Here is a 12,412-nt window from a genome sequence, read left to right on the forward strand (position 1 = left end):
TAAATCTGAAGCACTCATTTTCTCAGACGCTTGCAGAAAAAGGCTTAGCAAAACAAAATTACTGGGTTAATCTTTTTCACGTTTCCTTGGTTGTTAGATGCACCAGGGACCTGATTATAGCACTTAAAACCTGGAAAAGTCAGATTTTCATGATATGTCACCTTTAATAACTTTAATTAAAATACAAAGAATAATATAACAACAATAACAACAACAACCACGTTGGGATCTAATGGTTACTTATTTTTTTTTTTTTTACAAAGTATTGTCAAATGACAAGGGTTGACATGGTATATATAGTATTAAGCTAGACAGTAAGCTACTTATTTCACAGCCATGGTGTCTAAAATGGTGTTTTGAACATGTCCCATTGTAGACCTATGATATTCCTTGAATTACCAAGATGTAAAATGCAAATACCATGAACATTGTAATCCAAGGTTTAATTTGTCAGCAATATAATTGCAAACATGGATGACATGCTATTGACTTAATTTAATTCATTATAATTTAGAGCAATACATTGTATTTATTTGGAAATCATAAAAGTACAATTAATAACCACATATTTCCGTCTAAGGTTTCTGATGAGTGATAGAAAACTCGACATAGCTTATTTGTGTCTTCTAACTGCTGTAATACTGTATATTTCTCTCTCTCTTTTTTTTTCTTTTTCTTTTTTTAAGGTACAAAACAGGATAAGCACTATAAATTGTAGCCACTAATCTGGTTAGTGTGTTATGGTTCAGAGTAACATATATTTATTTGAAGAAATAAATAATTCGTCTGTTCTGCTTAAAACATTTACAATTGTGTGCTTTGGGCTACATTTGGAAGGTTACGTATGTCGAGAAACTACAGTTCCCATGATGCCCGCACACGACGTCATGCACGCGTCCGTTCCCCCTTGACGCACAATACGCGTCACCGTAGTAACTGGCGATCCGCTGCTGTGTCGTTTAGCACTGGAGCGGCGGAAGGGGCCGAGGGATTCTGTTATTATCGGTAACAGATATCCGAGTCCACCTGTGTATTAGTGCGGACTGGACGACACGATATTGAGGTGGAGAGCCCCTGCTAAGGCGCCGAGATGTTGAATATGTGGAAAGTCAGGGAGCTGGTGGATAAAGCGTGAGTATGCCCGGGCTTTTGCTTTCTAAAGAGCTTGTGTGTCGATGCAGAGGCCCGTTACTTATAAAGGTGCGGATCCCGTGACGTCACACACCATCAGCTGAACACGAGCGCCACACGATTAATATAACATTATGAGCTTTTATTTTTATTATTTCAGTATTTTAAACATATTTATGACCCCTTCCCGTTCATGTGTGCTCTTCTATTAAATTTACACAATTCCACGCGTGTGTTTTTTTCTTGGTTGTGTTTCAAACCCCAGTGAGCTGTCTACCTAGGCAGCATCTTTGGGGACGGCAGGAGCGTGTAGCAATTTAAGGAATTATAGGCACGTTTCCCTTGCCTATATTGCTCTCAAAATGTTAACTAGGTAGACAGCTCACTAATTTTCAGATATATTCTTCTTACCTGTTCATTCATCTTGTCAATAGTGTTATCCCGCTAAAACATCTCACTATTTAGCAGCAGATGAGCTTGAACGGTCTCTGATAGCATTTATCCTCATCTTATGCACCGTCACATATGTTTTATTTGTGTGTATAATGTTAAAGATTGTGTTGTTTAAATGCAATACAGTTCACCGGTTACAGGCCCGTTATATATGCTAGCTAATTAGCCTATTAGCTAAAGTCAACATAAATTCGTATGGGGAATGGATAACGATATCGCTCAACGTTAACATCACAACACACATTGATTATATCAGATTTGACTATTAGCTGTCAACCCTAAAATTACGACGTTCAGATGACCTTAGTAGTACCTGTGTGCCTTGTTTTTCTCCATCACACTTGGAGCTCTTCACCTGTAAAATGAATGAATTTCAGATCAGTCCTTCTGATTTATTTAGTAAGTGTTGGCAGAACCTTGTGGTGCAAATTGATGAGAAACTTCAATATTAATCTTGATTTTAAAAATAAATGTTATTTTTTTATTATTGTGAGAGAAATGTGTTTTACTTCTTGGCTAGACCAATGATACACTGCATGTATTTTCTCAAAAAGTTAGTGCATGGCTATGTGCTTTATAATTGTTAAGAAATGTTTTTATACAATTTTAGTAGCAGGTTATAGTGGGAAGAGAAAAATGGTTAATGACAATTAATTGATTTTTTTTTTATCATTTGCTTTTTTTGTATAGGGTACTTGTAAATCTATTAAATTTTGTTATGCTGATCAATCCTTTTTCACAATACTTACACAGAAATAGTAAATTTTCCAGTTTTTCGTAGTTTTTCAGTTTGCACCATTCAGTGGAGCATTTCTGTTTTATATCAAACTTTCACCAATACTGGAGGGATATTAACCTCTACTAAGGATGTCCAAGCATAAAAGGAAATATTTTTTTATGAAAATGTAATGTAAATGTAAATGAATTTGAAGACTAGAGGTTTGTGGTATAGCTACAAAATGCAAAAATGTAAATATTCAATGTATAACTTAATGTATTTGCTCCTAAAGGGTGTCTTTTTTTATAAATGATATAAAAATGATTAATTCAAATAATTTAGAATAATATTTTATTTTTATCGTTTATGTTTTTTTTTTATGGTTTCTCATTTGTAAGTCGCTTTGGATAAAAGCGTCTGCTAAATGACTAAATGTAAATGTATGTTCATGCTTTCAGTAATAACTGCTCAAACAATTTTACTGGTCATAATTTTTCTGACTCTGGGTGTCTGGTGCACAAACAAGCCCTGCAGTCAAGTTACTGTAATGGATGCCACAGCAGAAGGCATCTTTTAAGCATTCATATATTCAGCTGAAAGGAAATGGATATTGATATAGTTTGCCTTTTCATTGGCATTGATTTTGTATTGTTGGGTGAAGCTTTTTTGCTTGTCCTTGAAGTGATACCCACGATAATAAGTAAAATAAGTGTTATATTAAGCTTGTTAGCTTGGTGCAGGCAGCATTTGTTCCATTTTGTGAGATTGCTTGTGGTGTAACATAGAATGTTGTGGTGCAGCATGGTGATGTTTTTTATTAATTTAGGGCTGGATGAATGGAATGTACTGCTAGCTTACCTACTGGTTGACTTTTTAACTCTAAATTTTTGTACTCCCCTGGACAGAAAATTAATTTTAAATGTGTGTTACGATTTACTCTTACTTTTTGGTCATTGTTGTTAATGTTTACGTCACTCATATACTGCCCTGCAAAGCCAATATGCAGCAATTATTTTGTCAAAATTGTTTTATTATGAATCTCTTAGACTGTAGCTGTGCTACAGAGGGAAAGCAAGTGTGAAAATTTACTCAATTTATTTTGTGTATGTTAGTGTTGGGCGATATGGTCATTTTTCAAATCGTCATATCGTCAGCCCGTGAGATCGACGATACACAATATTATCGAGCATGGGTGGAGCAAGAGAGAGACTCTTTGTTCTTGTCATAGCATAACTATTTGGTGTTTTAAACCGCGCAGGTGCGCGAGAGAGAGCCTATGGAGTCACCAATAATAAAAAAAAAATTACTTTCAAACATACTGACTGATTTAACTAACGTTGAATATAAAAATACTGTATTTAAAACAGCTAGTTCATACATAGTAGGACGCAACTGTCATATCGCACGTCCGCATCTGCGCTGGGAATTTATCAGTCTAAATGTTCTGCAAAATCAGTCAACGGTGAAAATCAATAGCAGATTTCATTTAAAGTCCAACAGTTAAACACTAATATTGGGCATAAACGAACATTTAAATATAAAGTATTTAAAACAGGTAAGTTGATATATTTGTAGTAAAGTTGAATTGAACTGCTGCATCAGTCATACAGCGCTCCGGACCGCGCGCCTCATGACGAGCTCGACGCACCGCAACAGAAACAAGAATGAGATGCAGTCTAACATAACTGTGGCATTAAACTCAGTTAGTGAGGGTTCGTTTAATATATTGCACATACAGTATATAGGCCCTTTAGATTACTTATTAAAGTGCAATGAAATACCTTATATCTGCAGACGATGTACGTCTGTTTGTGGATGGAGACTTTGTAACGACCAAAACAATGTATTTTGCATGCATCACATTATAGTGCGGTGTGCATGAAAATAATAACAAGGCGGCAGATTGAATTTATTATCCATAGTGGTTCTCACTAGTCCTTCTACGTCATCACCACATAGTATGTTTTATAAGTTAAGTGATCAGTCTTTAAGAAAAGGACTACGTGAGAACCATGCACTATGGATGATAAATTCGCTCTGCCGGCTTGTTAATTATTTTGTCTTTACTTTATTTGTGACACCAAGAAAGAGTTAATCTCTCATGTATGAGAAGAGCGCGTTGCCGTATACCAGCCATTAAATGTGTGGGACACCAACTCGTCGTTTTCTATCTCTTTCATTTCATGGATTTAACGAATTATCAGAGTCAAAGCGTTACAACTTCACCGACTACATGCTCTAATCCTCCTGCACGTGCGAGGTGTGTGTGTGAAATGCGGGCAGTGAAATTAAGTGAAATAGCTGGGCAGTTTAAAAGCCGAATTATAATAAGCAGCCTAATAAAAATAATAGTTATTATTATTATAATCTAATACATTAATAGGAAAATGAGCCTAATATCGTCTTGATTATCGACAGAGAATTCTGCTTATGTCGATATCTCTGACGATCGTCGATACACGATACTATCATCTATCGGCACAACCCTAGTGCATGTGTGATTGTGTGTTAAAATTACTGTAAGAAAACAGTAGCTGATGCTGGCTTCTGCTGTGTTTAATAGAGACTTTTTTTTTATTAAAGTCCTTTTACAGTGTCTTGATTTGGATTCCGTGCTTGATTGTTCCAAAAACGCATTTTGTTTGATTGTTAGTTGACCGTTTCAATGAAATCCCTCTTTCTGAAGGATGAAATTTGCTCTGATTGGTTAATTGGCCCAGTGTGTTGTATTTGGCAAAACGGTGTTCTGGAATTGACACATAGCGTTGCAAAAAGGTGAAAATTTTCCAGTAAATTTCATAGCATTCCAGAAAATCTCCAGGATTTTTTGGAATATTCCAGGTATTTTTGGAAAATTGCTGGACATTTACCTTAAAATTTCCACCCCTTTGCAACCCTATTGGCCCCCCCCCCATTTACCATAACCACAAGATTAATCTGCACAACTGTAAATATTAATGATGATGACATCAATTTTACCGTAACAATTTGAGTCCGATTCAGATCCTGAGAGTGTTAACAAACAAGAGGAACTAGCAATACCTTTGCAAGCACAAATAAAGGGCTTTTTGAACCCTGGGAGGAAAAAACAGCATTTATTCGCCATGGCAACAATATGCTACTAAAGCAGCTCTTCTTCAATACACTAACTAAATTTAAAAAAAGTGAAAAAGCATAATAGGACCCCTTTAACTATATATATATATATATATATATATATATATATATATATATATATATATATATATATTATAAATGGAAATAAAAGCTAGTTGCCATCATTATTCCCACAGGGTTGTTTAGTTGACATCTGTTAAAATGTTGTATGAATCAACCCTGTTACCCTATTATTTTTCTAGTTACAATGACATTGATCATCAAGCTAGTTTCAAACAGTGAATATTACAAGAAGAAACGAATATCTCCTGTTTTTATGTCAGAATAAAGCTGAAAAATACTGCACGCAAGTATGAAACAATATTTGGTGCTATTGACCCCATCTCATGTATATTGGTATAATAAAATCAGAATAAAAACTACAATTGCAAAAAAGCATCTACACTGCTCAACAGTTACGATCTGATCTGCTCTGCAGCTGTTCTTCATGCCTTCAGTCAAAAGAGCAAGTGTGAAACAGTCATGTGCTTACACTTTAGAAATATAGAACATTGTTTTATGAGATGAAATATTCAAGGATTCAAGTATTTTTATTGTCATTCCAAAACATACGTGGGCTGGAACAAAATTGAGTACTGAGGTGCAGTTAAAACCACTCACACACAAACACATATGCAGATACCCAGTCATACACACACCAACACATACGCAAATAGGCGCTAGAACCTTAAAATTAGCAGCATAGTGATATAAAGCAGCGTAGCTTAGGCAAATTTAGTAAAAGTATTATTTCTATGAAATGGATCATTATAAAGTGTGTGCAACATTGCACAGAAAAAAGTTTATAAAATAGTAGTTCAGTGGATAGGAGCAAAAAAAAGTCCCCTGCATGTATGAATTCTTTTATATATATATATATATATATATATATATATATATATATATATATATATATATTATACATTGTAAAACGGAAATGTTTTGAGAAAAAACAACTACACTGTTGTGTGACTGAGAGTATCTTCAGAAATCCTCCCCGTCACGTCACGTGGTGGTGGACAGCCAATCACGGGGAATTTAGGTCCTTACATGCACGAATGCTACAAGCTCACACAGACACAGCCACTTGGCAAAAAAAAAAAAAAACAGCCGGTTGGCTTTTGGAACCAAAATTTGGCACTGAAAGATAAATAATTTTTCGATACTCATAGTATCGAAGTTTTTCGGTACCCAGCCCTAGTTAAAAGAAGCCCGGTTCGTATTCGGTGGCTATTCCGGTGGATCTCTTGGGAAAAATGTATCCCATCTTTTGGACTCTTTTGGACAATTTTTCTAATGATGCAATCACGAAGCTCGCCACTTGAGGACGCCACAGACATTTAAGAAAAACTTTTTAACTTCAGACTTAAGTTTTCAGCAAACCACGCATATTTTGCCTTTTCTAGCAGCTATTTTATTAATCGTACATCGGCTTTACTCTTTACGTTTTTGGATTGTTGCTTCAACTAAGAAACGTCATAACACACAGGTAAGAACTCCGTAGTTGTATTGCAAATTAGTAGCAGCTTACTCATTGAGGAAAGATCGTGATTTAAAAAAAAAAAACATAGTCAAACAAACCCCTACATTATTAAAATCGCTACATATAATTGTTTAGAAGGTTATAGTGTGCGTTATTTGTTTTCTCTTTAACTTCCTTCAGCTCTTTTCATGTTTGGGAGTACGGATTGTACAAATTATGAAATATTCGATATCCCAATTTTGCATATCGTCCAGACAACAATTTGGATATTATCGTCTAAATGATATATCGCCCACCCCTATTCTATAGTTTTTGGAAGTATTATTGAGTGTATTGCTTTGTAATCGGTTTGCCCAACCTGAGCCAGTTTTATGTATGTTTGACCAAACTCAGTGGATCAGTTTTTGGCTGCTGGGAGATGGTGGGGAGTGATGCACAATCACAGTGACTTAATTTGGTAATACTCCAACATTTCAACAACCAACAGATGAGAATCATAAATTAGGTTTAAATCCACCCCAAACTAAACTGTCTAGCACATTTCCAACAGGAAAATTGTCATGTTAATTTTAGGGGTGCTCCTATCACGATCGGCCGATCGTTATGCGCATCTCGTCAGTAAAGCCGGTTCTCTAATCAGCAGTAAATTCCATCAGGTGCGTGATTTCACATAGAGCAGCTGTTACTACACAGAGCCATTGTTAACTGAGAAGCTGCGCAAATCCACGTTCATTTTCAGCGTTTATTTGCGCATCTTCTCAGTTAACAATGGCTCTGTGTAGTAACAGCTGCTCTATGTGAAATCACTCACCTGATGGAATTTACCGCTGATTAGAGAACCGGCTTTACTGACGAGATGCGCATTAATGATCGGCCGGTCGTGATCGGAGAACCCCTAGTTAATTTTCCACTTGAATGCCAAGTCATGACATTACTACACACAGACTTGATTATGGTAACTGCATGATTAGATATTCCGAAACAAATTCATTTAAGCTAAAACAAACTGAAACCAATGCTGGGTCTTTAATTTAACACAAAATCAAATGCTTCCATATTCACGATTGTATTTGAATGCCAAAATATTATTTAATACATTTATATTTACGCTTTTAGCAGATGCTTTTATCTAAAGCAACTTGTATTTATATATATTTTTACCAGTGTTTTATTATGTAGCCTACTTCACTAACGTTACAATATCCACATAAAACAAAATGTTTTACATGACATCAAGGCTGATAACACTTGACGGCACAGATTTTTCAAGTGTGATTTTTTTTTTTTTATATATATTTGACTGACTGTATTTTATTATGATAATGAACAGGCTGCATTGTCAAGGTAGCAATGCTTAACTGTGTTTGCGCATTTGATGCCGACGCAAACACTTGCGCAAACACTTACTTTTTTTTCTTCTAACGGAGGAAGTAACTACTCCTTTAAGTCATAAAGATAATCTAAATTATAAAAGGTTTGCCTTTATTTGTGTACATTCACAATAAAAAGAAATCTTTGTGCTTTGTAAAATAAGCCTAAAGAAAAATAGGAAGTCCACTATCTGCCGTCTGGTTTTCTTTCGTGCAGCACAAAAATGAAGTGAAACGCTGCATACTAGCTTGAGGTCAACCGATATGGGTCTTTCACTGGCCGATGCTGATGCCAATATTTAGAAAAAAGGTGCGTCCAATGGCCGATATATGATGCAGATTTTGTTTGGCCGATATATTTGGCCAATTTTCTTTTTCTTTTTGTTCTTTTTTTTCTATTTAGAGTAATAATAAATGGCTCAAACAATTCTAAAACATGCTTTTTGTTTCTGTTTACTGACAGACACCAGTGTTTCCCACAGACTGCAAATAAATTTTCTGCCAGCTGGATATTGTTATATTCGATATTGGATATTGCACCATAAGTTAACGTGCACGTTATAATCAGCCCTGAATTGAATGTGTTTCTACTTTCACATGCAAATGACTTGTTACACTTATGAATATGATAACTTTACAGCATCAATTCTAGTAGGGTGAAACGTAATGAAAGTGCTTTATTCAGAAATGTCACAAATGTAAGGGAGAGTTGTCATATCTGTGATGCTTTTTACACATTAATGTACATTCTGTGCTATTTCTGCATTTCCATTTACACAGTCCTTGCAAATTCTGTAATCTCACAACATTCATTAAAGAAAGAAGATTGGACATAACCCATTTAGTGGCTTTGGTGCTTTTTGGCCAGACTTACAACGGTTTTGGGCAGCCCAGTAACCTGGGTTGGCATCTTTTGGCCCTAGCATTGATGAAACAACCAGAAACAGAAGAATCAGACATACCCTTGTCTACAGACCTGCAAATACTCTGAGAAATCTTGCTCAGAGAGAAGCTTAAACCTAACATATCCAAAAAATCTAATCCATTATCCTTTGAACTGTAATCAAATTGAATCGTAAAGGAAAGGTTGTCAACAGGTACTGAAAGTATTCTGTCTTTAAAGATGCCCTTTTTGCATTTGTAGCAATCTCAGAAAAAACAAGGAATAGAAAAAAGAAAAAGAAATCAGTATTGAGAAATGCTAATAAAAAAATTAAATAAAATAAAAAGTTCCATCATATATTTGAAAGGAAATATTTCATCCATATATTTATATATGTGTGTGTGTGTGTGTGTGTGTGTGTGTGTGTGTTGTTGAGCGAAAAACCCAGTGCTAGCCCCAACTCAGAATCACCCATCTTCATAATTCACATCTCTTGGGACTTCTTTCCCTAGCAAACTTTCCCTTGTCCAGGTATCACTGCTTTCATCTCTTAGCTGGTGCTTTCGTTCTCTCTCCATCATACTTATTATAAACCACCACCATCCTCATCTCCATCGTAAAGTTTACTCCAGACCTTTGCTTTCCTCTGAAGCTGTAGGTAGTCTTTTTAGTTTGAGGTGGCGGAGCAGGAAAGCTGAAACCACTCAGAGAGCTTTCATGTGAGAAGTCTTGAGTTTGTTGTGGGTTTTTCGCAGGCCATAGCTCCACAGTGAATGTGTAAGTACACCCATTCATTCTAGCGAAAAACAGCGAAGGAGACAATAAAAGAAGTGGAGAGTAAATCTCGGCAGGCCCATAGAACAAAGAGGTTGTGGATGCAAAGGATGGCAAGACGCCCCTACGCCTGTCTGTGCCCCCTTCCCTTTGTGCAAAAGAAAGCCTGCCTCTTTTGCTTTTGTCTTTCCTGCATATTAAATATTCCAGTGGAATATGTGCAGCACAGTACACCGCACCATATGTGTGTCTGGAATGTATTTATTATGTGTGTGTGACTGCTTTACAGGCCGCTTGCTTGCATAAACCAACATCATTCATTATTCATTTGCCTGAGATTTTCCTTGTAATCTTAGCCCAACTTTGCAGCGCTCTTTCTACATTGAATAACATCGATTGCCAATCCCTCTATCATGAACTCTTGCTTGGCATTGAAACAGCCAAAGAATAGACACAACTCTGTGATACCTTGGATGTTTGTTTGTGGTCACGCCAGTAAATTTACAACTTTTGTGCCTGATTGTCAAATAGATTTTGCAAAAGGCTTTGACTTGTTGAATAAACATGAGCAATGCACGTTTAAAAATCAAAAACCGGTGCGGGTGTTTTTATATCACTATTTCAGAAGGAAACCGACTGTTTTCAGAAAATTTTCAATATCATTTTCATTTCATCTTCCATGTATTGCCTGATAAAGCAGCGTCTGTGAGCGGAGCGTTCCATCTCTTCTGCTCTAAAAGTGCCTCCTGCTGGCAGAAAATGAATACAAATTAAATAAACAGTGATTTTCAATTTTCAATTTTTTTAGGAAGGTCTAGTATTAGTTTTAGGAACACAAATCGAATAAAGTAATCAAATGTAAAACAGCATTGCATATTTGACTGTATAAATTAAATATTGTTCTTTATTAAAGTTACAAAAGCTTTTCAATCAAGAGCAGTGAATTATTTCTTTGTTGTTGCTGTTTGATTAATATAAAGACTGTCACTGATACAGCAGGCCTATGTTCAGCCGGCTATGTCTGCTGTAGGATATTTACCAAGACGGGCATTTTGACATAAATATTTTTTGTGAATTTGTCCATTTAAACACAATACTTCAGAGAGAGCTGTGCGTTCTGAGGGGTGGGTTTGAGCGCATCAGATGAGCGCATGCACAAATCTTCTCACTGAGCGCACAAGCTCTGGCTCTTAAATGTTTAAACTGGCTGAGCTTAAATGAGTTTAGTTTAAACAGAGAGCAGATAGATGTTTGTTTTACGTGTTATTTATAGCAAACCATATCACAGATGCTTAATAAGGTTTAAGTTGAACCACAACATATGAGGCAGACAAGTATTTTATATATATTTTTTTATGATTAATGATTACTCACATGTACAGTCGTGGCCAAAAGTTTTGAGAATTACATAAATATTAGTTTTCAAAAAGTTTGCTGCTAAACTGCTTTTAGATCTTTGTTTCAGTTGTTTCTGTGATGTACTGAAATATAATTACAAGCACTTCATACGTTTCAAAGGCTTTTATCGACAATTACATGACATTTATGCAAAGAGTCAGTATTTGCAGTGTTGGCCCTTCTTTTTCAGGACCTCTGCAATTCGACTGGGCATGCTCTCAATCAACTTCTGGGCCAAATCCTGACTGATAGCAACCCATTCTTTCATAATCACTTCTTGGAGTCTGTCAGAATTAGTGGGTTTTTGTTTGTCCACACGCCTCTTGAGGATTGACCACAAGTTCTCAATGGGATTAAGATCTGGGGAGTTTCCAGGCCATGAACCCAAAATTTCAACATTCTGGTCCCCGTGCCACTTAGTTATCACTTTTGCCTTATGGCACGGTGCTCCATCGTGCTGGAAAATGCATTGTTCTTCACCAAACTGTTGTTGGATTGTTGTAAGAAGTTGCTGTTGGAGAGTGTTTTGGTACCATTCTTTATTCATGGCTGTGTTTTTGGGCAGAATTGTGAGCGAGCCCACTCCCTTGGATGAGAAGCAACCCCACACATGAATGGTGTCAGGATGCTTTACTGTTGGCATGACACAGGACTGATGGTAGCACTCACCTTTTCTTCTCCGGACAAGCCTTTTTCCAGATGCCCCAAACAATCGGAAAGGGGCTTCATCGGAGTATATGACTTTGCCCCAGTCCTCAGCAGTCCATTCACTATACTTTCTGCAGAAGATCAATCTGTCCCTGATGTTTTTTTTTGGAGAGAAGTGGCATCTTTGCTGCCCTTCTTGACACCAGGCAATCTTCCAAAAGTCTTGGCCTCACTGTGCGTGCAGATGCGCTCACACCTGCCTCCTGCCATTCCTGAGCAAGCTCTGCACTGGTGGCACTCCGATCCCGCAGCTGAATCCTCAGCTGAAGCCATTTTTATGCAACGCAATGATGGCTGCACGCGTTTCTTTGCCGGTCACCATGGTTAACAATGGAAGA

General features: G+C 36.6%; 1 protein-coding gene across 1 annotated transcript in view; it reads left to right on the plus strand.

The window, feature by feature from the left end:
- Positions 1 to 922: 922 nt before the first annotated feature.
- clint1b (clathrin interactor 1b) overlaps positions 923 to 12,412 on the plus strand; it is a 42,983-nt gene continuing 31,493 nt past the window's right edge. Inside the window, exon 1 of the mRNA XM_059542762.1 lies at positions 923 to 1,131. Coding sequence (XP_059398745.1) covers positions 1,091 to 1,131 — 41 coding nt within the window. The 5' untranslated portion in view covers positions 923 to 1,090. The remainder of the gene's footprint in view (positions 1,132 to 12,412) is intronic.

The sequence above is a fragment of the Carassius carassius genome, chromosome 47, assembly GCF_963082965.1.
Source record: "Carassius carassius chromosome 47, fCarCar2.1, whole genome shotgun sequence".
Lineage (NCBI taxonomy): Eukaryota > Metazoa > Chordata > Actinopteri > Cypriniformes > Cyprinidae > Carassius > Carassius carassius.